Here is a 27178-nt window from a genome sequence, read left to right on the forward strand (position 1 = left end):
CATATTCGCTCAGCGGAAGGATAAAACTAATTATTTGTCAAATCAGACATGAGCTAAGTGTTACCATTCACGAAATAAGCACTAGTTGAAAAAAAAACTTTAGATGGCGGACCCTATATATATATATATATATTTATATATATATATATTTATATATATATATATATATATATATATATATATATATATATATATATATATATATATATATATATATATATATATATATATATATATATATATATATATATATATATATATATATATATATATATATATATATATATATATATATATATATATATATATATATATATATATATATATATATATATATATATATATATATATATATATATATATATATATATATATATATATATATATATATATATATATATATATATATATATATATATATATATATATATATATATATATATATATATATATATATATATAGTCATACATGCCCGCTGATTACGCTGACTTTTGACACCATTGGATTTTAGGTCCAGATTGATCTAATCATGCCAAGTCTTTTTCGGCCGTCCTCATTCTTCATAAACACATAGGGCTTTGTGTTCCACATGGAATTTTACCATCCGGCAGTCCGGTTTTGAAAATTGAAAGTGACTATGACAGTTTAGCGTGATCGAATTTACGCGCAACGTATTCACGCACCGATCCGAAAAAAGATGGACAAAAGTACAAGCCAATCCAAGCCGATCGTCGTTTTGAAACACTAACTGACGTGCCAGACGGTAAAATTCCGTGTAATTCCGGGTAGTAAACAGACGCCCATATTCTACTGATAAATTGGTAGATACTGCATAAACATAAGCAAGCACTTATGTCCTTATATTGTCTATTGCCATATTTAGTATCGTTTAGTAACCTTTTATCTTTGGATGTACAATTGACAACAATTGACAATTTGACATTACTCGCGTTTCGTATCGTTCAGGAGTTAGAGAAGAAAATAAACTTGAGCTGTTATCGTATTTTCAAAACATATTAAAACGTATTTACTTGATACACTCGATATTGTGTACTCATTCAATTTTTAATAAGGGATTCAAAATAAGTGTAAACATGATAACCGTTTATGCTTTGCTGTATTTTATTACTTGTCGCGGAAACAGCCAACGAAAGTAAATGGGCGAATGGGGATGTCGAATAAATCCTGCATTTTTTGATTTTTATTCAAAATGTACACCCCCGGAGTCAGAGTTATCAGAGGACAAGATTGGATATGGGGCGATCAAGGTATTTGAGATTTTACTGATATTTTATCTTGTTACATTTCTTACATTTGTTTTTGGTTGTGGAAATCAACCTTCTGTTTTAATTAGAATATTATTTCTAAAAATGTCTGTTTTTTTAGAGCGTATTAGCGATCTGTTTTTGAATTTATTTACGGACTGACATAGTTTTGTTAACAGAAAACCATGTTTCTAGTAGGCTCTAAAGGGCTCAACATCAATATTTTTTTTCTTCTTTCATACATACTCTCCATGAAATGGTCTTGTTATGTTATTTTAGCGTATGAACCGTTTTATAAAATAAATTAATATTTTTATACTCTTAAAAAGTTCTAAATGTTTCTATTACCAAGATTGCATTAAGTTTTTGCTTCTTATTTTTGAACTAGCAGGAAAAGTGTGTTAGTCATTGAGTTAAATATGTCTATAATTAGAAGTATGTGAATAATGGTGCTGTAGGGGCAGAAGTATTTCCTATGCTTATTTTTAGACTTCCTTCAGACTGTTTATTTTTAGAATATATTATTTTCTCCCCTTAGGTTTGTTGATTTAGAACTCTCGTAAATTAATTCTACTACTACTACTACTACTACTACTACTACTACTGACCCTTACCCGCACCCAATGGTGCGTAGGGCACTGCATCAAATTTTTACAATGTTTATTAGATTGTTTGTTATATGAAGGCAAGATAATCAGTCCTGCGCTTCAGGTACCATTCCTGGGTAATAATAAATGAATATTACAGTGAAAAACCACATTTATTTTCTCCTCTGGGAATCGAACCAGGGACCCCTAATATGGTAACCAAAAATGCTAACCATTAAACTACAGAGGTGGACAATTTATTAATAATAAAAATAAATAATTAAAACATATTAATATTATACATAAAATATTTAAATATGCATTAAATATTTACTATGTATTTTTGGGTTTTAATATTTATATTCTTGTACAAAAGGCATTTACAGTGTTTTTTTTTATCATTTTCTTTCCATATTTTTTCAAACTTACCCATACACAATTCAATTTTATTTTGTAAATTAAAACCATCGTTTACTTGATTCTATGGTAATATAAAGGTAAGGACTGACCGGAGCATTTCGTCGTAACGTAACGTCGTAACATCACTCGCGGCGAGTATTAGCGAGCAACCGAAACTATGGATGGAGCGCTCGACTCGCTGTACTGACTATATGTATACTCGCATCATAATGTGTTACGACGAAATGGCTCAGTTCAGTTCCTACCTTAACACTGTCCTTATCATTCATGGTTTTTTGTGTAATACCAAAGTGAACGATGATTGATAAGGAGAGTGTTAGATTAAATTTTACTTAAATACTGATGCATTTACAAAAATAATCAAAATCATATTGCAAACATTAAATGATGTGAATTTCTCTACAGGTGAGTCTTTAAAAACATTTAAAAGGGGCCCTCAAAATTTAATCTCAAATGCTAAATCTGCCACTGCTGTAAACCTAATTTGTTTCTGTACACCGTTGAGGAATGTTTTTGTTGTTGTTAAACTTGTAAATTTAAAAGTATTGAAACAAAGAAAACCGGCTCCAAAACTGCCATCTATGTAAATTGTTTTTCTATTTATAACTATTATCATCACATACAATCAACATTTTAATATTCAGTTATTAAAATGTTGATTGTATTTAATTTAACTGCTCCTTCTTTACTCACAAGCTTCATTATAAATCTATTAGCAGAGTATTAATAATGTGTGTGTATTGGGTTACAGATGGCGGGATTGGTTCTTCTGGAACAGTGTGCGAGTTGGGTCAGGCAGGTAGTAAGCGCTCACCTGATAAGACAGTCGTAGTCTGTTGGGATTGTGGATTACGTTCCAATTACCGTACCGGCTATCAAGGCCAATTTGACCTGATTGTGATAGACACTGCACAGTGTGGTATGTATTCCCAATACTGGTCTTAGGGGTGGGACGGAATGCTTCTTACATGGCATTAAAAGTGCGAGTTCTGTCTTATCTGTCAGACTCTGTTTATATCTCTTCAATGTTGTTTTAAAAAATGTATAGCCCGCAAAATTATTGTTATGTTTTATTTTTTTATGAAACCTTTGTAACCAACACATTTTATTTTATTAATTAAAATGTTTCATTTTGTTCGTCTGTAATATTGATAAAAGTTGGGTAATATAATTTAGCTGTTACTCATCAGTATTAACGGTAAAGCCTACATTTAAAACTACGGCTAATATATTAATCGTCAATTTTATGTACTAACATTATGTTGTTGGAATTCGGGGGGCAGAGTGGATGGATTTCTACATACAATTAGAAATTGTGTTTTGATTTTCAGGCGTTCGACATCCAAATATTGAATGTGATTCTTGTAAACAAAATGGTATTGTGGGAATGCGATATAAATGCACTATATGTTATGACTACGATCTATGCACTCCATGCTATCATTCAGAGAAACATAACCTAGAACATCCATTTCTTAGATACGAAAGTCCAATATCATCGGGGTGAGTTTTTGTTTGATAATGGTTTAAAAATAATAATAAGAATAATAATGTTGTATTGCTTTTATAATAATTAAGTAAGAAATATTAATAGATCAATAAGGTTTACTATTTGACTTACATCAGGCATTTCGTCATTAATCTATGTGAATTGTCCACAGAGTAAAATTAACACCCCGGCTTAATGAAGCTAAGTTATTGATAAAGGGTATATACGTAGGAGCTACTGTTCAAAGAGGACACGATTGGAAATGGGGAAACCAAGATGGCGGTGAAGGTTTGTATATAATTTTTAATTTATATTTTTATGATTATATTCCTATAAAATATCGGATATTGTAGAAAATTTTCTTAATTGATGTCCGTTACATATCAGTATTTGGTTGAATTGAATTTTATCAGTTGAACCATACAAAAACTAAACTAATTGAAAAAAATTAACTTCACCACCGGATGGTTATTACATACTAGGGTGCAGATTCAGGTAGCAAAAATCATTTTTGCAAGTTAGAGTTGAAGTAAATATTAGTTAAAAAAAAAAGAATAACCCGCAAAGCCTCTTTTAGAGACTTTGACTTTGATAGGGAAATTAGGTGAGAAAAATAAATCACAAACACCCAGACCAATTGAAAATAAATCTTTCTTGTATTTATTTTTCAATTGGCGGGAATTGAACCCGCAACGCCAATCGAAGACATGCTGTAGTTGAGATATGAAAAAAAACATTATTTTTATGGAAGTAATGGACCAAATGACACAAATTTTTTGTCATTTTTGTCAAAAGCTGTTCAATCCAAGTCTTCATCAGATACGTAGTTCATTTAATATTATATATTAGCTAAAATACGATCACAAGCCAATAGCTGGCACCCAACTGGATGGAGGAAGAACAGCACATTCCCATTTAACATTCATACAAATGAAAAATTTTGATTAATGAAAAATTAGGTTTATAGCGATGGGAACACTTATACAATTATATCATTGGAATTCAGGTTCGACTGGCAAAGTAACAGACATTTGCTGTTGGGGAAATGAATCTAGCCGCTCAGTGGCTTGTGTGCAGTGGGGAGATGGGACCAAAAACGACTACCGGTAAATATTTTATTTTTATTTTGCTACCGGATCAAATTAGAACAGATTGAATCCACACAGTCATTTTGCCATCATTCATTGTGTGTTTGATTTAATTTTTTCATCACGGTTTGCTGGATTTCATTTTCTTTCTGGCATGTATAATAATTGTCACAATTGTTAATTGTTATATGAATATTAAAATATAAAAAAAAAACTTGAGGTGTCATTGTGGGATAGGGGTAAATGTATAAATATTTAATAACCTCTATTATAAAAAATCTATTGAAATACCGAAACCTAGTTGGAGGTAAAAAAAAATTTAATAAATTACCTACTCTGTGTTTTATCAATCTCTTTCATCAAGAGTTTCATCAAGAAATGTAAATATTGAAATAATTTTGCTCCCCATATCGTCTTACTTTATTCTGATAATGTGAGGCATGTCCCAGATGTTAACTGTTTTAATGAGTCATGGTTTATTAGATTATTGGTATATGTTAAATAATTCATTAAAAAATGCAACATCTCAACAGAGTTGGACACAAAGGAATAATGGATTTGAAATTCATCACTCCAGCTACTTCAGGATTCTATTATACCCATCATCTTCCTGTCTTAGGTAAGTGCTATAATCACTACAAAATTATTCAATGATAATGCCAAACTTTGAAGCGTCGGCAAAGACAAATGTCTTAAAACAGTTTTCTAGGTAAAAAATATTAATTATTTGTCATAAATTCATTATAATTTATTCTAATCCAAGTTTTTACACGCTAATAAACGTTAAAAAAAGTAATGTAAAAAATAAAAAAAAATTTCGGCCTGGCATTATTGTATTTTACATTGATTTGTATGGGAAAAAATGTTTCGCTTAGTGAATGTAGCTTAAGGGGTAAGATGCTGGAACGAATTAAACTCGTTATGAGAGGCTCCACTGTATCTTATTGAATTAGTATTTTTGAATTCAGGGAAAACGGCAGATGCTTCTGTGGCGGGGGAGAATCCCGCGGAGAGTGAAGCTGCGCCTCGGTTGTGTCCCGGAGACCGCGTGAGGGTGGCACTGGATGCTGACACACTCCGCCATCTGCAGCAAGGACACGGAGGCTGGAATCCCCGCATGGCCGATGTAAGTATACTGAAAACATTATACCAGATAACTCTAGGTAAAACTAATCATAATCCAGTATATGGTGACTTTACATAATAATTTAAAGTTTTCTAGAAAAAAGTTCAATCATCACGTCATATTAATTTGACACATCATCGTCACAAGACAAAAGTTTGCGCATGCTCAGCAAATGTATTGAGAATTATTAACACATAGTGAAACCTCGATTTAATCTTTTTAAAAGACCAAGAAAAATGTGCTACATTTTGACATTGAGACATAGATGACGAAGAATATAGAATTCAAGCTTTTTATAGGGCTTATGACCCGTCAAACGCTGGTTAAGTAATCACTTTACACACATGCAACATTCACCATTCTACCCATGATTGACAACCACACTACTCAAATTTTTGGATCTCCTACATATACTATTCATCTCATAACAATGTACATGTGAGTTCACTAGAGCCATCTATGTTGGATTGAAAAAGCTTTTATTTAGATGTATACAAGATCCTAACCAGATTTGTTTTACATACATGGAAACATGATTTGAATTTTTTTATGCAGCTTTTAATTTGACCAGATTATTTCATTTATAACATTTTGAGTGTGTCCAAAAATACTAGTTCACAAATCTGGCTTTCTCCATTTAGGAACTATTTTTGGAGAAGTATGTTGCATGTGTGTAAAGCAGTGCTCTACAACCTTTTCTCACCTATGACACACTAAAATTCTTCCTAGTGTTCCGCGGCACACCAAAAGCTTAAGTATATATAGACCAATGAAAAATTATTTAATTGTAGTAGTTATCCGCCTCCGTAGTGTAATGGTCAGCACGCTCAGCTACCGTTCTGGAGGTCCCGGGTTCAATTTCCGGGGGGGGGGGGGGGGTTAAATAAATATAAATGATTTTTTCAGTCTAATATTTATTCAATACTACCCTGGCCTGGTACCTGAAGCGGAGGGCTAATCACCTTTCCTTCATGTGTTAACTATCAAGATAACACTGCGCTTATATGATGCAGTGCCCTATGCACCATTGGGGTGCGGACAAGGGTTGAGAAAGAGAGAATTATTATATCCTACATTTTGAAAAACAAACAATATTATGAAAAATAATTCGTCATTGTGTATTAAATACAAAATGAAAAACTGTAAAATGTCATATACATTAAATTTGATCGCGGCACACCTGTATTCGGCTCATGGCACACCAGTGTTCCACGGCACACCGGTTGCGGAGCACTGGTGTAAAGTAATTACTTGTGACAGACATCCATTTTCTTATTCATCTATGTTGAGATGTCCAAAATTTTAAGTATTTAAGACCGTCAAAATGTAATGAATATAATGTGTTAATTATTAGGAAATTATTGAGCACTGATTTCAAAGTGTGATTAGTAGCATTAAGTGATAAAATCCAATAACCCAACAATATATATGTACAATTCTTGCAAAGAATCTATTACTTAATCTGCTTTTTGAATTTGATCCTACATCTCCAATCTCATCTCGATCCATTGTCCAAGTTTAATATTTGACATATGTTTTTTTTCTTCTTATTTTTAGTATATTGGAAAGATTGGTGTCGTTCACAGAGTAACGGAGAGAGGAGACATCAGAGTTCAGCATGAAGGTATTATTTTCATGTAGATTTGCATAGCAGAAAAAAGATACTACAAGCATTAGGATTGAAACCAGGACTCAGTTGTGTACTGCCAGTTTGGCAAAACGATTTTAGATGTTCGAATGGTGAAATAATGAAGGAATGCAAAGCTGGGATAAGCAGTATCGATAAGATTAAGAAAGGTGTGTTTAGATGGTTTGGACATGTGGAACAAATGAGTTAAGAAAGAACTATAAAATAAATTGATGAGGCAAATGTAGTGATGAGAAAAAAGGAGCCGAGAAAGACCGATAAAAATTTGTCACGATCAGGTATGTTAAATACTTGCAAGCGGTCAGGTTAGGTTAGGTTATGTTAGGTTAGGTGAGTCGAAAAAATCGGCGGGTATGTATGAAGAGATGCATAAATGCAGAAGAGGCCAAGAATGTTTCAAAGACAGAGTGGTGTGGCGTTCTATTCTCTCTGCCTACTTAGTTAGTTAATGGAGTTAAAATTATATACAAATTTGAAATCATTTAATAAAAAAGATATTTGACGACGATACCATCTTATTTATTCTTTATAAAATCCCTATAGAGCAGTAGTTCTCAAACTTATTTCGTCTATCGCCCACTTTAAAAATCAATTATTTTTCAGTGCCCCCCAAATTTTTAAAACTTTACATCTTAAAAACCACATTTATTACTTTAATTCTAAACGATGCTATTTTACCAGTGGGAGCAATTTGTGTAGTATTTATGTAGGTAGGTTTTAATTTCAGTGAATAGACTCCCTAAACCACTTCAACACCCCCTTTTTTTCTGGGCCCCTTGCCGCCCCCCTCTAGACCGCCAGCGCCCACAAGGGGGTGTTATCTTAAAGTATATTAAAATAGAATATTAAAAATATTAGTGTAGTTTTAAGCAATTCATATTACTTATGTAATGGTTATGATGACTATATTTTTCTATAAAAAAAGAAAAATAGAAAATATTGTGTGTAAATTAAGTGTGCGACATATTGTAGGATGCCCGAACCGTTGGACGTTTCATCCCGCTGCACTGGTGGCTGTGGCTTGGTACAGAATCGGAGACACAGTTCGGATTATATCAGACCTCCCTCAAGTACGCCAACTGCAAAGACAACACGGCGAATGGGTGCCAGCAATGGAGACCGTAAGAAAAATATTTTAAAATTTTTTCTCATTTAAAATAAAGGTGTTTTTTTTGAGATTAGATTTTTAAACTGGCAACATTTTTTCTGCAGACTTTAAAACAACAAATATGATTGTAGTATCCTTTTTTATATTCAATACATGTCATGTTGATTAACTCTTTTTGTCTCAGGATTTGGGCAAAGTTGGGACTGTGATGAATGTTTACGCAGATGGGGACCTTCGAATACAAATACTGGACGATGTGACAAAGAAAATGTGGACTCTCAACCCCCAGTGTGTAGTGCTGGTTCAGCGCTGCACTAAACCCGAGCCGCCAGTTGTTCCTGTCGCCAGAGCGGCCCAAGGATGCCCTGCGGCGCCCCTTCCCGTCCCAGGCCCCGTACCTCCGCTGCCGGGGCACAGCGCCCTTCCGGCACCCCCTGACTCCAGCCCCGATCGGCCGGAAATGAGACTTCTGATGAGTAAAGTCGCTCAGGGGAATTTGGAATATGTCAAGGAGCTATATGAGAAAGATAAAACCATTGTACGTATTATTATTATTTATTATACTATTCTTATTTCTTCTCCCGTAGTTAAATTAATACAGTTTTATATTGATCGCTAATTACATGAGAGAAAGGTTTTTCTTAATCTCTTTTGAATTCCTTAGTAAATCGGCCACTGCTCAAATATCGGCCGAGCTTGTTCCGAGTACTACATCTGATGTTCGGATGCTCGCCGCGAATGTTATGTTGCGACAAAATGTTCCGGTCAGTCCCCACCTTTAATGTGAAGAGGGATAAAATAAACTGATATTGATTATTAGACCCTCTCTTTGTCTGGACAGATTGATACTCCATACTGCGGGAAGACCCTGCTGCAGGTGGCGGCGTACCAAGGTCACCGCCCCCTCGTGCAGTTCCTGCTGTCTCGGGGAGCACGTCCCACTGCCGTGGACGATGACGGGGACTCGGTACTTCATGATGCGGCTTTTGGCAACCAACCAGAGGTTACACATTTGAATAATGGGCTAAATTAGTCAAATGATTACAGTGAGAGCTCTTTAATTTGAACAACTTAAATTAAATGTTTGCCATAATTCAAAACATATTTATAATGATTTTTTACACCAATGAAATTATTAATATTATAAAAATAGGCTAGAAAAAAAAAAAAAACAATGAATACACATATTTTTTTTATTCAAATTTACATTTTACTTCTTTTGTTATTTTCAAACAAAAAATATCAATTACTTTGGAAAGATTGCTTTGCATCAGTTTATACATGAAAAATGAGTAATTGATTTTTTCAAATTTTATAATTTAAAATTCTAAATATTAAATTTTTCTCTTTTTAGTCCCTTCAATTAATGAGCCTTTACTGTACTTCACATATTAAATTAACAGGTCCAGAAAAGATATTGGAATCTAGAATTATAAACATTTATTTTCACATCTATCTAATTGTATTATTATGTATTATGTGTATATTCCATTACATTGCAGTTTCTGTTATCTCAACTCATTATCACGCATAATGCATTGTTATCTAGATTTGATTGACCTTTTTTGTTTAAAAAAAAGCCCTGGTTTTAAGTAGGTTCACTATAAGTATGACTCTATTTAAATCAAATTTGCATATGTTTTTAAATATTCTAGATTTTTTAAAAATAATTATCATATAGTATTTTTAGACAAACTGCTATATGCTTCTCATTGACATGACTCTAAATAAAGTATTTTCATACAACTTTTATTTTAAATATAGTTTTGAATCAAAACGATAATAACACTAGTGAACTCTGAATGTTCAGTACATTAAAGCCTTATTCTTGGTTCGTGACAATTGTCATATTACCTAAATACTGAACTTACTACCATTTGCTTTTCAGTTCCGAATTTCCATTGTCAATACATTGAAATACTCCCGTGACTTAAATAAATTTTAAATACTTATACATATGTGATGGGTTCCTAACTTTTTTTCTCAACAGATACTGGAAATACTTCTGTCAGATAAAGATGTGGACATCAACGCTGTAAATCGTAGCCGATGTACGGCATTACACATTGCAGCACACAAATGTCTACCGCATTGTGTTTGGGTTCTTCTGCAACATAACCCTAATGTCAATTTGCAGGTGCATTTTTATTTTGAATTATTAAGGATTTTTTTTATAAGAGAAATAAAGAATTTTGTATTTTGACATCATATTACTGTATTTTAAAATTAGTTTTAAGTACAGAAGAAGCTTATTTGTATAAACTGAAGGGTCCAAAAATTTAAACAGAGCTAAAAAAAATAATCTGAATTTCTGTTGACAAAATAATTAAAACTGAAATGTGTTCATTTGTAAAAAATTCCAATATAGATCCTTTTTTTCGTGTGGTTTATTTAGATCCACTTGGGCACAGAAAACGGCATAGTACATATATAAAAAAAACTAACTAACTAACCATCACGCCGCTTCCCCGCAGGGGTAGGCAGAGAGAATAGAACGCCACACCACTCTGTCTTTGCAAACATATATAAACAGTATTTTAATAGTAAACTGTAAACTTTAGGACACTTATGGGGATACTGCCTTGCATGATGCTATCAACAACCAGTGTAGTAGTGGGGGAGGGTCGCCCCCTTCCACCTCCTCCACCACCACCCCTGCACCGCTCACTGGTTCCATGAGAATAATTCAGATGTTGTGTGACTATCCTGGTAACTATAATCAAACACTATTTACTAGAATTCCACTCCTTTTCCAACTTTTCAATTCAATCATGACGTGGTACTATTTTTATTTAAATGTGAACATAAGTCATCTGGTCGAGTCAGGATTTATTCTTACCGACGTGGTACTCTTCATCTTCTTTAACTTAGTTTTCTCATTGACTCTTTTCTTTACACTGTCTCCCTTAGACTCACTTTTCTCTTTGACTTCCACTACTGAGTTCTGACTTTGCACCACTCATGTCCAAGTCTACTGCATCGTCCAAGTTCTATGCCGAGTTTCCGCTCTGCGATATTTAAAAAGTCCCAAGTCATTTTCTGAAAACTATAAAATTCAAATAATGATTCTGCAGTTTTTTCAAAAAACAATAATATGAACAATATTAATATTATTATTATTATATAACAGTTGTTTTATTAACTGAATTTTCCCACCATCCATTTCAGTAAATCGAGAATCAATTGTATAATTTTTTTTTAATTTACTGCCCTTTGAGAGTGCTTCTCTAAGACAAAGTTGTTAGACACTGCTCTGAACATGTAGAAAATATTTACTAGTAAAATATGTAAGTAAGCACCTGATTATTGATTTTTAAAATGGTTCTGCGCAGATACCAATTTTGGATTGGCCAATAAGCGTGGGTTTAATGCCCTCCAGCATGCGGCTTTGAAGGGAAACGCCTTCGCCTGTGCCGCCATCTGTCGCCGTGCGCCTTCTCTCGTGGACCGTCCCAAGGAAGATGGTTTCTCCGCCCTCCACTTGGCCGCTTTGAATGGCCATGCTCAAGCTGTCAGCGCTCTAGTTAGTACTTCCTCAATGGCCCCGGTTGTTTTTCTTTGAATAGCAATAAATATTTAGGCCATTTTATACAAGAAAAAATCTCAAGTAGGTACTTTTTTAGTTGGAATGTGAGGTTGAAATGGGGGACTACAATCTCCCAGCTTGAGAATAGGAACAAGTTGTAAAATTTATTGAATGGATATGTCTTTGAATACAATTCCTTCTTTTGTCCCACATATACAAAGTGAATCAAATACACCCCATGGGCCACTAGTGCTTATGCTCTAAAAGGACCTCATTGAAAGTATTTAATTATTTTCAAAAAGTACATTGATTATGTACCTTTTTATACATTTAATTTAATTTTTATTTTATGTTTTTCTTATATCCAAATTTACTTTTAAAAACTTAAAATGGCTTTATGCATCTAATTAAAAAAACGGTACAATTTAGCGGAAAATCTAAATGACAATATTTGAAAATAATAATTTCAGACGAAATTGAGTTACAAAGAAAGAGATTTGTTATCTCAAAGAAAAAAGAAACTAGCTGATTATCAGATGACTCATTAAACTTCACAAGAATTCTTTAAATATGTTTGCAGGTCACTATTGGACATGCAGACTTAAATCTTAGAAATAATAGACACCAGTCTCCATTATTATTGTCCATTTCGCAAGGTATGTAAATTCCAAATTCATTCTCATATCTTTTGACTGTTTTATTTTATTTTCCTGTTTGTTATTCATTAGCATAATTTGTTTACTTGCAGGACATTGTATCGTTATTGAACAGCTAGTTAGTTTGGAATGTTTAGTGACTGCATTTGATGAAGATGGCAACACGGCGTTGCATATCGCATATATGAAAAGAGTAAATGCTCAATCTTCGGAAGCCCAGAAACCAAATAGTAAAGTAAGTCCCGGAGTAATATATTAAATTTATATTTCATTTTTGCTCGACCTTTGATACTTTATTTAAAATCAATTGTGTTTCAGGATTGTCCGGAGATATTTGCGATTTATGATAAGTTAACACCAAATGATGTGGGTGCAAATAGAGTTACGTATTCCATAATTATTTTTTTGATAAAAAAAGGCTGTGATCCCAAAGCAAAAAATAAGGAAGGAAAATGTGTTTACGACTTGATAGATGTTTCTACCACTGGTGGAAAGAAGGTCTGTATACATTACAGTCAAATAAATTTAGTGATTACTATGCGATGTTTGTTTTCCTTTAAAAATAATGCTTTAATGTTTAGAGTTTATTGAAATATTAAGCAAATTCACCTTAACATTGATTGCAAATAGAGTGACGTCCTGTGCAGTTTGTATTTACTTAAAAGATAAATGTTAAAGCACACAGTTTTAAAAAATATATATTTTACGGTGATATTAAAATATCCTAGATAAAATAGGCAAAATCTTTTACTTCTGCCAATTTAAAAAAAAGACAGATAAAAAGGTTATATTTTGTGTTCAGAAATACTCTATAATAAAGATGTCAGGAATATTTCAAACATTTTAAAAGAACAATTGAACATTTTTCTTAAATATTAATATATCTACTAAATTTACTTAAATAATAACTTTTTTTCAAAGATAATAACTTTATTCCAATAAATATATTTTAAATAACTTGAATTTATTAAAATAAAAATTGAATTCGAATGATAAAACTGTCTATGAATTATTATACAAAAAATAGATAAGTAAATTTGACCCAATTATAACTCATTAAAAAGCATGATCAAAATACCCAAATACTGACTGGCACAATTTTCGACAGAGGCTAACCTCGGTCTAAGCAGGTATATTTGAATTTAATTGCAAATTCAGCCATATCCGAATTTTATTTATTTATTTTTTTTCTAAATATGGATATAATTTTTTACTCTCATTTTTCTCAAAAAATCATGTTGGGTGGATTTTACCTTTATTTTATAATACATAATTTTCTGGTAAAACTTCACATGTTATGTAGTATTTTTAAAACGTACCACATAAATTTCCCTAGATATAAATGTAACCCTTTCATATGCAATAGAAAACTCTTTTAACTACCAAATTATGTTGATTGGAACTGTGTCATTCCAGGGATACAAATTATAAAAATCTACATACCTAAAATATTTTGCTGTTGGTCTGTAAAGTTTTTATTTAATTTTATGATTTTAAAATATTTTAATCAAAACTATTGAATTTTCAGTTAGAAGAATTGCTACCACATTTCATTCCAAATAATGAAGATGTCACTGAAGAGGCATTAGAGCCGACCAATAGATACCTAGGAGGTCTTAGCATCGGTCCTCATCCGGGACTGGAATTGCCCAACAGTAGCCGCGAAACTGCCTTTGGAGGAGCTAACACAGGAGTTAATGTCAATGCTTCCCCTTCTAAAAGAAATTATTACAATCTTCATAATTATGCTGATTTAGGTACCTAAACTCATTTCATTTATTAATGTTTATACATTTCACCGTTTCAAAGGAAATTTTAATCCCATATTCTGAATCAATTAATACAAATGCTTTTGTAACTAGTGAGAATTGATTTTTCGAGCTTCGGATTCTCAAAATATATCCATTTTTAATCCCCAGTAACAATGTGATGCAAAAACAACTTCTTTTCGTATTGTTCGAGGAAAGTTTCAGATGTGTTTTGGCGCCTTTCCATCTGCTTACCTTCTGAATCTTTCCCATCTATGTAGGCGACTGGAAACAGCTTGTCGACGAACATTAAATTAATCTGTGAGCTGTTTTTGAGAATCGTTTTCTTTCAGAAATGCTTGCGATTTCACATCTTTGTACTTTTTTTGCCAGTTTTCTGTGTTCATTGTCTGCAACATCGAAATCACCACTTTTGAAATGACAAAACCATCGTTCGCACGTATCTTGCGATGAAGCATGTTCACCATAAGTTTCTCTAAGTAATCGGTATAATTCAGCAGCAGTTTTCTTCAAATGAAAACAAAAAATAAAATACTGTCCGCGAATGCTTTTTAATTAAAATAAATTTTGACATATTAAACACAGCAATACAAACACTTTGTTACACTATCATATGTGCAGGTTGACTCTTGTTGGTGGTAGAACAAAATGGCGTAAACGTCAAATTTGTTTCTCCACCCTATATTGGGGTGCCATCTGTTGTTTAATATCCGCATTTCATACTTGTATATTTGGAAATAAATTTAGCACTTTTCCTGCTTTGATGGGTTCACATATGAATATTAAAGTATTTGGTTCTGGTTGATTGGCAGGTGAATGTAGTAGCAGTAACAGTAGTCCAGTGCACTACGCCAATATGATGAATAGAGGGATTCCGGGTAAAACCAACAATACTTCCAGTCCACAACATCCTGTACGCCCGTCTCGACATAGGAAATCTGCTTCTCCACCTTCCAATGTCGGTAAGTATATTCCTGAATGCTAGGGTTTAATTCTTTCTAAATACATATTATTGTATTTCTCATTTTCTCGATTATGAATTTCAAATGAATCTGTTACATAGAGTCGTTCAAGTCTAATCACTTTGTGTAACCCCTATTCGGACTGTAATGGTGTATCGCGCAACCCATTGAAATGACACTGTTGACTTGATCATTAATTATATTATCATGATGGCAAGGTGATCAGTCCTGCGCTCCAAAAAATCATTTAAACCTGAATCACAATTCTTTGAAAGTGATAAAGAGAAAACCAATAAATTTCATTCCCCGATTAGGATTGTGGATTCACTTACTACTCATCAGAATTTAAAATGCAATTTTTTTTTTCCAAATGCGAGTAAATTTTTATTTGAATCTATTTCAAAAAAGGTGAGACCATTTAATGAGCTAGAAAGGTGATAATATCAGTTGTTTTAGTACTCTAAAGAAATTTTGCTAATTTATCATATTAAAAATTATAAAATTGTTTTGTTACAAAAATACACAAATTAAAAAGTGTTAAAAGAAAAGATGGAAAAATCTAGTAAAGCACAGTATCACTCAAAAACACATATAACCTATTTGTGGAATTGTTTTACATAAATTTTAAATATTTCATTTCAGGGATTGTATCTAGAGCTAAGCCAACTGAATGTGTGGTGTGCTGTGAGCTGTCAGAAGCTAATTGTTTACTGGAGCCGTGTGGACACCGGCCAGCCTGTGAAGATTGCTCGGCCAGGATGAAGAAATGCCTCATCTGTGCCACCATTATAGGTTACTAGAGTTTTTTTCCATCCATGTCCATGATTAAAATTTTTGTTGTACATAAATGAATTTTTTGATTAAAAAATATAGTAGATTTTGTACACATGAAATATAATATTGCAATCGACATACAATTGATTTTCTTGATAATATAAATAATTTTGTCACCAGAGCGGCGGTTGACAACAGACGGGCGCACCATACCGTGTCGCAGTCGCCAGCCATCAGCGGAGAGGTTGCGCTACCTGGAGAGCAAGATACAAGAGATCGAGGAGGCCCACTGCTGCCCTATCTGCCTAGAGCGGCGACGCAGTGTCGCTTTCCTGTGCGGCCACGGAGCCTGCTCCAAGTGCGCCGCCACGCTGGCCACCTGCCACATGTGTCGCCAGGACATCACCAGCAAGATCAATCTCTACTGAGCTGGACGCTGGTTTTCCTTTGCGGTCTCTGTATCAAATTCTTCGAGCCAAGTCTTTACCCAAATAAAAGATAAATTTTGGATGACTAGAGTCGCTAGAATAAAACAAAACCAGATGCATTTAACGTAATATTTGGGTTTAAAAAAATAATGTGTTCAAAATTTACAAAAAAGCATTTATGTGTTTGATACTATCAGGGCTTAAAAAAATATTGCGTTTAATTGACTCTTTTCTTTTCTTTTGACAGCAGACATGGTTTAAACAAAATGTTTGTTACAGAAAGATGTACCGTGGTGACTGAAATATCAGGTTTAAAATAATTGAAAGTGACAATGAAAACTTGTGTTTATATAGAAACAAAGTATAGAAGTTTTTTTAACATTGTGATAAATATATTATTTTATATGATGACTTATAAGCTTTACATATTCTTATTTTATAATTATTATATTACTTTATGTATATATATATATATATATATATATATATATATATATATATATACTTTTTATAAAGAATTTTTTAATTTTTATTGAAGCGGTTGCACATTACAAAGAATATTTAGCTGCCTCTGTACAACAACACAAATTATATCAACGGGGTGTTTGTAAATAAGTAAATTGATTTATAACCTGAATTATAATCAAGTATTCTGGAGTAAACGACCTTACGTAGGATGTGAATACCTCGTAGCAAGAGCAGTGGTGTGGTGACCATGGTGCATCTGAAAACTTAATTTACCTTCATAAAATATTTAAAAAACTTATTTTCAGTATTTGGGTATGTAATATTTCACGGAAAAAACCTTCTCTTTATATATTAATGTATGTTTTTTCTCTTTAATATCCTAGTTAGTGCATCCCAGATAATTGCAATAACACTACAGTACTATATTTTATTAAATGAATTCAAAACAATAAAAGTCAGGGAAGATAGTTATATTATCACGAATATATTAAGTTTATAAGATATAAACCATGAATAAGCCATAAATTGTAGAAACATACTTACCCATTTGTAATGTAACACAATGTTATGTGACTGCATTTGAAATATTGTTATTTTTTTAGTATAGTATTTTAGCTGCTCCAATGTGTTGGAAACAAGTTACATTGATTGATCCACTTTTGTAAAGAAAATGATTGTTTAACATCAACAGAAATTATCTCACAGAAAATTTATAAAATGCGTTCACATATCATAAGTGTTGCATTTCACTTATTCAGGATTATGATTTTAAACTCTAGTCTTTATTCGGCTTATTCTTTATTGCTCTGTGATAAAGTACATATTTTCAAACATAAATAGCTACTATTAATTATTTAAATCTAAAATATGTGTAAAATATTTTGCAGGCGTTGAAAAATGGTTTTCCTACCTCTTTTCCACCCCTGAGTTGTATTATTGGCCTATAAATATTATATAAAAAGGAACATTTATACCTAGTTTTTTAAAATATTTGAATCTTGTGATGCTTGAAAAATGAAAACCAAAATTTGTAATTTGTAATCTCATATCCATGGGTGTATTTTATTATTGGCCTATAAATATTATATAAAAAGGAACATTTATACCTAGTTTTTCAAAATATTTGATTCTTGTGATGCTTGAAAAATGAAAACCAAAATTTTTAATTTGTAATCTCATATCCATGGGTGTATTTGGAAATCATCAAAAGAATAGGCACAAATGTCCATATTTTAGTTGACTTATTCTTTTATTTTACATATTTAGATACTATGTATGTTCCCTTGATAATGATTGTAATTATAAGACTGTTTTACTTATTCTTAGATTTTTGTAATAGGTATGTAGATTGTATGTACTATCTTTATTTTGGTAAATAAATACATTATGTATTTCAATCATTCTCTTTGATTCCGGCAGATTAATTGTGTACATATTATGTATATATTTTATTTATTGACAAACTTGTGTACATGTACATAAAACGAGTGAAATATTATATTCAGTCACAATGTTTTACCTCTAACTTTTAAATTATGAAGAAAAGAAAACGCACGTAAATCGAAAAGAATAATAGTTTAAAAATGTTGTTGGATAATTGATTTAAAATGCACACACATGATGGTTTGCAGCTTTATATTATTATTTTTTTGACTTATCATCTTTGAAATAGAAATTATAATCATTTGTCATAGACAAATTTGTAAATATAAGAGGCATAATACTATTTTTATTAAAATACCCAGCTTAAGGATTTAATTTTTTTTATCAGTTGTTTTTGCCAAAGTATAGAATAAAAGAATTTCATAAATATTATCTAAACAATTCTGCTGCATTATTTTTTTCTTATTAATAAGGGTAATACATATGTATAAAAATATTTTGCCAAAATGTGTATGATTAAATTTGAATTTTATAGCCGTCCTTTTTATCATTGACATCTATATTTTTTATATACTTTCTTGATATGTAATGTGATTTGTGAATTAATTATGAATTTTGTTGAGTCTAATAGAAATTGAAAAAGTATGCTCTCTAGTATTGAAACATTGCTCCAAAATAACAGGTTCTTTTTTGAGCTCAGGTTATATAGCCCAAGTGCTAAAAAGTACAATACTAAATAATATTAATACATACTTATGTATATACAGTCGAACTCGATTATAACGAGGAAGACGGGACCGACTGAATTCGCTCGTTATATAATAAACCAAAATGTCAAAGGATGTTTCCTCGTTATATGCGAGACTTCGCTATATCCGTGCTCGTAATAACTGAGTTCGACTGTATTTGTCAAAAATTTCAAATATATTGATCCTTTTTGAGACACATGCACAATGAATTTAAATAAATAAATAATAAACAAATCCTCAGTTGTATAATGCATAAGGGTGTGTATCCCTGTAATATAGTTAATTGAGAGCCTTGGTAAAATCACATACTCCAATTTAATTAGACTCGAGAAGAAAAATTGAGTAAAACGAGGTTATTAATATGTGTATGTAGTTTTATTTTTGACCCCTGCATTTACATTGATAAATTTGTTTTACATTTCAGTAATTTATTTGTGTAAATACATAGTTCAAAGTAGAGAATGTTATATGAAAGATACATGATAATATATGTTAACTGTAAACCTTGACAACTGTGTTATGCTGATTTTTCCTAGTTTTCTTATATATGTATATGTACACACACACATTAGGTTAAACGATGTGTGTTATGATTAGAACTGTTCGCTATCGTATACTAGTTGCCAAATTTGTTACACGTTCAAAGTGGTCTTTTAGGCAATAAGCAAACTATTTTCGGTGATATTTGGGTATATTATTGTGTTTATTCTCTAGGATTTTGTTAAAAAAAACTTTTAACAATCCAAAATGGTTTATAATATCCTTTGGTAAAGTAATTGTTTTTTCACACGTCCTTTGTTATCACACAATATTCCGATTGAGATCATGTATCGGAGTACGCTCGGTTTACTTGTCGCCATGTAAAAATATTCGAACCTCTCAAAGAGAAAAAATATTGGAAAGATGAAAAAAAAATAGTGGAATAATTCGGTTAAGTTATTACACTTAGTAAAAAGAATATCGTGAAAGATATACGCTTCAAAAAATGTACAAGTAAACAATGTTTTCCTTTCTATAACTTGCCGGTCTCCCACATAAGGAGATAGAAACATTTAATACATAAAAAAATGCAATAGAAAACCTAGTGCCTTTTTCATAACTCATAGTGGTTAAGAATCGCAGTCACTGTTTACAAAAGGGTGCATATTGGATAGTACATGATTGGATGTGCTTGAACGACGATATATCTTTTTGTACGCTGATATTTTCTTTCTATCTTTTAATATCTTTGTGTCGGAATGCACCGACTGTCATTTGAAGTTTTTTCATTTGCTTTTTACATGCCTTTTAAATCTATACCTACTATTGTAATTGGAGTATTCTCAGTTGTTATGTCAATGTTCTGTTTATGTGCAGAATAAAAAACAAATAAATGAATAAATGTAAAGACTATTTTTTTATGGGTAGCGGTAATACTTAAAGGGCGAACCGGTTCATGAAAATTTTTAATCCCATCACTGTAAAGATCCCCCTGGAAGACTGAAAAAGTTTGAAGACATCGAATTGGGGTTTGCTCGATGAAGATCCAACTCAAACACTAAAGAAAATGCAAAAAAATGGGTTTTTTGAAGAAGTAGGACTGTTATATGGACCAGGAATAGCTGATTAGCAGATTATCAGCGTAAATAGCTATTTTTTTTTCCTTTTGAAAACTTTGTAACGTGTTTTCACTAGTTCCAGGTTTTTATCTTTTTATATGTACGTATATATAAAATGATAAAAACCAGTGATATCTATATAATATCATGAATTTGGGGAAAAGGTCTTAAAGTTATTATAAGATTATTAAATTAGTAAATATTTTTTATAGCCATCATATTTTTATTTAATTAATATTCATTAAATATTGAACTTTCCATATTATCCAAATCACAATAAGTTTGTGATATTTTACTATTAAAATATGTTCCATCAGATAATGTAGAGTCATAGATCATATCACAAGTGTCTATTTGATTTTTAGAGTAAATATTTTTTAATATCGTGTAGTCTACATTTTTAAATTCACATTTTATATTTTCACCAATAATATAATTTTGAATTTCTCGCTTTATGCCAAAAGTTTCCTCTAAGAAATTGTAAACTTCTCTGTGGGAAGATAAATAATTAAATATCTTTTTCTGTTGTTTGTTCAATGTCTTTTCTAACATGAAAACAAGGTGGTGATGGAAACACTGGAATGTCATAGACTCGTCAGAAGCACATATATTTAACCAGTCTTGCACGCACATCAGTGGTGTTGTCTCTGTTCCCGTGAACAAAGCAGGATTTGTCAGCATACCTTGGGCACTCATAACACCGTCGCAATTGGTTGCTTCGTGTAATCTTTTGGCATCCTCTAAACACTTTACACCACCATTGGCGATCATAGGAATTTGAAGAGATCGTTTAATTTCAGTCATGGCGGCTATGTCAACTGCCTCGCTGGATTTTTGCCACGGTCTTCTACCATGAATTGTCAAAAAGTTGACTCCGCAATTTTCGAGTCCCTTGCAAAGATCTATAGTATTTTTTAGGTCCTTGAGGAGTCTTATTTTAACAGATACACTAAAAGAATTTGGTAAACAGTTTTTTAAATTTCGTACTAGCGAATGAATGATTTCAGGTTCATTTAGAAGGCTACATCCGTAACCATCTTTCATAGCCCAGCGTTGAGGACAACCACAATTTAAATCAACACCGTCTGCATAAGGATATACCAGTTCGGATGCGCCAACAAAATCATGTATAGTTTTAGCCGCAAATTGAACTATCATTGGGGAGTCCGTTGTACTGGTTGAAAATTCGTTTAATCGTGCCTTTGAACTTCTACAAAAAGAGTCAGCTAAAATCATCGGTGTGAAGCAAAGATCTACTCCATGCCTGAAAAGATAGGAATATATGAAAGCATTGTTTTCGTGTAAAGGTCATTAGTAAGTTATTATTGGGGTTATTATGGCATGTTTATAGGCTCTTCTGTAGGGATGTTTTGGAATGTATAATATAGTTAAAAAATATTGATAAAGAATAATCTATATCGCTCACCCCTTTCAATAACGTCATAAATCAAAAATTGACAATTTTCAGTTGTGCATGTTTTCGGAATGCCCAAAAAATGTACCTGCTACAGGGCAGAAAGTGTTGTTTTTGTATTTTGAAGAAAATGTATTGTTTAATTATTTTTTTAAATATACTAAATATTTTTCAAATAGAGAAAAAACATTCAGGTTTTACCTATAAAGATCTGTTGCACAGTAAAAAGTTCAACAAGTGGCTTGATATGTATTTTTAATACATTTCATTATATTTTTAAACTTAAAAAACGATCTCCTGAAAAATCATGTTGTTGAAAGGAGTGAGCGATATGTGAAAAAAAGTATTGAGAAATTATAACACGAAAGTTGTTTTCAGAGAAGATTATAAGTAACAAAATAAAAATTAAGCTTAATAATTTCAGTTATGTTTACCTCTGACCTTACTAATACTACTATTAGCCAAATGTACCTTGCAACTACTGATGAACTAAAATCCCTAATGCTAGCAAACATTTTACATCAGAACCAGCTCTGAAGATACAGGAAGGAAGGAGATCAGGAATTTCAGGAAGAATAGCACATGAAACATGTCATAATATTCAAACAAATATTACACATACTAAACGAAATGTGTAAAAAGGTTTTATATGTAAAATCCATAAAAATTAATCAATGCTTAAGTTATAGATATGTTGATCGAATAAGTAATTTATACTGTTTACCTTTTCACTAAAGTTCTGAATTGTAATTTACTATATCTGACCATTGGTGCACAAACTTTCAAAAATGTTTTTTCTCGTTTTGATTGGGCGAACAAATAAGAAATATCGACTTTTGTTTTATCCATTTCTGTGGGGTAACGCGTTAAATTTATTAGTTATATACAATTATAAACATTAGGAATAATCCGCAATTAACGCAGCTGCTAAATATATCTGACACATGGGCATGGAACGGCATGGAATCACACGAATCAGATTTGACATTTGAAATATTACCATAAACAAAAATAATTAGAGACAATATGACGAAAAGGGTTAACATTTATTACAATGCAAAAAAATATTATCATTTGGATTTGTTTTTTGTATTCCTTATCAAGGAGGCACAGTTGTTATTGATTTTTGAAAAGTAAAATCATTATGTAGGCATAAAAAATAAATGTATTTTTTTTATTTCAATTATTGAATAAATTTGAAGCACAAGTATAAAGATTATATTTTATTTGTAGATACTATTTATAAACTTTTGTCATATTTACTATTGTATAAAAAATGGCTGGGTTTAACAAATAATGATGAACCCGATGGTATTTTTGAGCTTCTAGGTTTTTACCTTTCTGTTTATTTATATATTGTAGTGTGCCTACATGGTTTGGATTTAGAAATATTAGCTATCTTTAGAAAAAGAAAATTGGGGGATAAAACGGTCGTTCGATTAATTTTACAAAAAAAATCAAATGTTTCTGTATCAAATTTATTGTTATACGTGTATAGACCCCTCAACAAATAACAATAAATGAACTGTCAGATGAGTTCATCTTTCTGTCGCTAGAGGGACTCGAGGTATCGCCGGAGATCGCGAGTGTTGTTATTGGGCTTGTGCCGCGAAATCTCAAATCACAGTCTCATCTCAAATCAATGAACGCTGTCGTTATGGGCCGTACGCACTCTCAATTTTTTTGAAAAGCGCGAAAGTTTGTTTGCCAACACTCGTTACTGATTCCGTTAATAAACGTTTAGTAAAAAGCAACAATCATTTACTAATTTGTAAACATAAATAAATCTTCTTACATTGTACAATAATCTTTTTAGAAATACCGCGAATTATGAATTTAAGCTACTTTTTCATAAAGAGAACTTTTTTATGACCATGTATTTTATCATGGAAAATAATATTCTAAGAAAATGTATATTGAGTCATATTATGCTGTTCGTAATTACATAATATATTTTGAATTCATATAAACAATGTAGAAAGTGATCTAAAATATTATTAACCAGCATTATTTGATAATAAATATGTACACATGAAAGTGAAAAATAATCCATATGTTTCATCAGTTTCATCGACAAGATATGAGAAGTATCCTAAAAAGGTAAGTTACTTTTTAATTTGAAAAAAATAACCATTATCTTTTTAGTACCTACTTATATTTGTCATTATACTAATCAACACTAAAGTAACATTATTTATTATATTATAATAAAGGCGATATATCCATTTTGCATTGACTAACTCAAAATAATATATATCATGTGCATATGATTATTACTTATATTCAATTTATTTTCGCGACTGTTTGAAAATTGAAATTTCTCGTTTTGAGCTTAAACTTCTCGGTTATTCTTATATATCTGTTGAAGGGTCATTAGAAATTAGTTTTGGGTAGTTCAAATTGTACTCAATGACAAAATACTGACTAAAAAATATTTAAGTAGATAAAACCGAAATGAGAGACTTTAAAAAAAATCACGGCCTTTTTGTTACTTGTTTTCAGTATATCATGTAGTTGGGTATTGATACTTGTAGCCGACGTTTAGGCTGCCATTTGAGGGGCTACATCACATGGACATGTCAAAGAATATTATGATCAAGTAGACTTCATAACGGGTGATTCCAATTGCTCATTAGGGATATTAGGTATACCTTTTCGTATGTAATGTTTTATTTTTACAAATACACAAAAAAACTTTACAGTTCAAATACGTCTTATTACGTCTGTCGAAATGGAATGTTATAGCGTGCATATATTGTAAAAAACATTTTAACCCTAATTTTTGTTTTGACAATTATGATTATAATTATAATATTATTTAATAGATTTATATTATCCACTGACACTTCGTGATGGAATTGCATTTTTAATTTATTATTAGATTAAAACCAATATTTTTAGCTTTTCCACGTTTTTTTATTTGACCAGCGACCGGGTTTCGTCGTTACCGACATCATCAGACCAGTCTGATGATGTCGGTAACGACGAAACCCGGTCGCTGGTCAAATAAAAAAAAGTGGAAAAGCTAAAAATATTGGTTTTAATCTAATAATAAATTATAATATTATTTATTTACCTTTTTTCGATTCCTGACTTCGAATCGATGAAAATATATTTTAAAAATTACAGCAAGATGGCAATAGACTATCGTTGACAGAACAAGGGAACGTTTGAAAAAAACCTTAAGAAATTAAAAATAAATTATTACTTCTTGGGATGGGAAGATACACCTAAAGGTGTATCTTCGCTATTCTGTCTAACTCGTAGGTATTTGAGTTAGGTGAAAATTTTACAAGAAAGCGTTTTCTGCGTTTACAATGTTATCATAAATTTATTACCTAGAAATGTAGACTATGCGTTCGGTAGCAATTTATTTTTAAAACTAAAGTTCATTTGGTTTTTATTTATTAATAAACACTAAGTATTCAATTTTGTCTTTATTTTATTTAAATAATTATTTAAAATAAAGGATTTTTAATAACTCGATACCGGTTAAATGGTGAAAGATACAAGTATGATACTTATGTATCTTCTCCCTATGTAGAGCATATGTATATGCTTCTTCTGTCGGCTGCTAGCTTTTTTGCATTATCAGTTCAGACGAGAACTGCCGATAAATTGTTATCAATAAAAAAACGTCTTAAAAGCACGTTTTAAAAGGAGCAATTTCGATGGCCGGTTTCGGAGGTATACGGAGTATATGGCCTACTCAATCGCCTTTCCTTGGTGACAGTTATGATCATGGGTTGCTGCGTCCTTCACCTTATTTCCTCGTTCCTCACAAAGGACCGCACGCCTGAAATTAGTCGTAGACAATATTCCAAATGCTAAGTATACGGCTATTTTAGGCCCTTGTGAAGTGACATGTTTTACAGCCGTATAAGAAAATAGGTGTATGCTGGTTTTGAATAGGCGGCATTCAGTGTTACCATTGGAGTACAAATCCAATCTTCATTTATATACTTGAATGCGTTGACAATTAAATACATAAGTATTAAAAAAAAACTCTTTGGAAACCGAAAATACCGGGATTGGGAATGTCTAATTACAAACTTAAATAACAATGTATTTAATTATAATTAAATCATATCCGCTCCCTAAGTGGAGCATAAGGAGTCCACAAACTGTGTCTAGGCTTTTCTGTCGGTTGCCAGCTCCATTGCATCCTCCTAGGTCAGATTCGCGTCCCGAAGTTTTGACGAGAACTGCCGACGAATTGTCAGCAGTGGTCGATGTCTTGTAAAAGAGGCAAGCTTGATAAAGGCTCTCGGGAGACATGAGGAGTATATGGCCAAGCCAGCTGAATCGCCTTTTCTTGACGACAATGTACTCGTATATAAATATGTTAATCTACTTATTGCATGTAAAATAAAACTTGATAATGACTAAAAATTCTGTATAACTTTGTTTTATTTCAGTAATCTCCAAGTAATAATAATAGTTTTAGTAAACAGAATAATAATAAGTTGGATTGAGTTTTTCTATATGTGCCTATTTTTGTTCGTATGTAAATATATATTTTAGAAGAACGTTAATTTGTACGTTCTACTTTTTTAAAGTCCATAGATCATACTTGATTTATACGGGTTCAGATTCTAATAATAAAAGAATATATAAAAAAAAAACAAAACAAACAATTAATTTCTCTCATCTGGCCCAATAATATTCGGAATTTTAATGGTGATGCCGCGGGTGTCTTAGTTTATGGAACAGAACAAT

The 27178-nt window shown here is 31.7% G+C and overlaps 3 protein-coding genes across 3 annotated transcripts in view; 2 read left to right on the forward strand and 1 right to left on the reverse strand.

The window, feature by feature from the left end:
* The first annotated feature begins 913 nt into the window (after nucleotides 1-913).
* Nucleotides 914-16916, forward strand: LOC148300713 (E3 ubiquitin-protein ligase MIB2-like). Its single transcript, XM_088274402.1, has 21 exons — nucleotides 914-1269; nucleotides 3025-3192; nucleotides 3605-3776; nucleotides 3935-4050; nucleotides 4769-4868; nucleotides 5384-5469; nucleotides 5819-5976; nucleotides 7534-7600; nucleotides 8597-8745; nucleotides 8917-9270; nucleotides 9574-9735; nucleotides 10723-10869; nucleotides 11294-11441; nucleotides 12065-12255; nucleotides 12839-12914; nucleotides 13007-13149; nucleotides 13233-13412; nucleotides 14443-14671; nucleotides 15496-15645; nucleotides 16288-16437; nucleotides 16600-16916. Exons 1-21 carry the CDS (start codon nucleotides 1212-1214, stop codon nucleotides 16845-16847), a joined length of 3252 nt encoding a protein of 1083 aa, XP_088130528.1. The 5' UTR covers nucleotides 914-1211; the 3' UTR covers nucleotides 16848-16916.
* A 4245-nt stretch (nucleotides 16917-21161) lies between these two features.
* On the reverse strand, nucleotides 21162-23438 carry LOC148300714 (tRNA-dihydrouridine(20a/20b) synthase [NAD(P)+]-like). The gene is made up of 2 exons (XM_088274403.1): nucleotides 23184-23438; nucleotides 21162-22309 (listed from the first exon to the last, which is right to left on the reverse strand). The coding sequence occupies exons 1-2, from the start codon at nucleotides 23306-23308 to the stop codon at nucleotides 21277-21279; spliced, it is 1158 nt and encodes a 385-aa protein (XP_088130529.1). The 5' UTR covers nucleotides 23309-23438; the 3' UTR covers nucleotides 21162-21276.
* A 760-nt stretch (nucleotides 23439-24198) lies between these two features.
* Nucleotides 24199-27178, forward strand: part of LOC148300715 (uncharacterized) — a gene marked incomplete at its 3' end in the record, with an annotated part of 76293 nt that continues 73313 nt past the window's right edge. The window contains exon 1 of the mRNA XM_088274391.1: nucleotides 24199-24559. Coding sequence (XP_088130517.1) covers nucleotides 24491-24559 — 69 coding nt within the window. The remainder of the gene's footprint in view (nucleotides 24560-27178) is intronic.

Source organism: Brachycentrus maculatus, unplaced genomic scaffold (genome assembly GCF_059751285.1).
Source record: "Brachycentrus maculatus isolate JH-2025_06_01 unplaced genomic scaffold, ASM5975128v1 h1tg000667l, whole genome shotgun sequence".
NCBI lineage: Eukaryota > Metazoa > Arthropoda > Insecta > Trichoptera > Brachycentridae > Brachycentrus > Brachycentrus maculatus.

What these genes read in the sequence shown, in the direction of transcription:
- LOC148300714 (XM_088274403.1), bottom strand. Translation starts at nt 23,308, where the DNA reads ATGGATAAAACAAAAGTCGATATTTCTTATTTGTTCGCCCAATCAAAA. An exon ending in TTCAGAACTTTAGTGAAAAG is followed by an intron (nt 22,310 to 23,183) that starts GTAAACAGTATA and finishes CTATCTTTTCAG; the next exon opens with GCATGGAGTAGATCTTTGCT.
- LOC148300713 (XM_088274402.1), top strand. Translation starts at nt 1,212, where the DNA reads ATGTACACCCCCGGAGTCAGAGTTATCAGAGGACAAGATTGGATATGG. An exon ending in TTGGATATGGGGCGATCAAG is followed by an intron (nt 1,270 to 3,024) that starts GTATTTGAGATT and finishes ATTGGGTTACAG; the next exon opens with ATGGCGGGATTGGTTCTTCT. An exon ending in CTACCACTGGTGGAAAGAAG is followed by an intron (nt 13,413 to 14,442) that starts GTCTGTATACAT and finishes TTGAATTTTCAG; the next exon opens with TTAGAAGAATTGCTACCACA.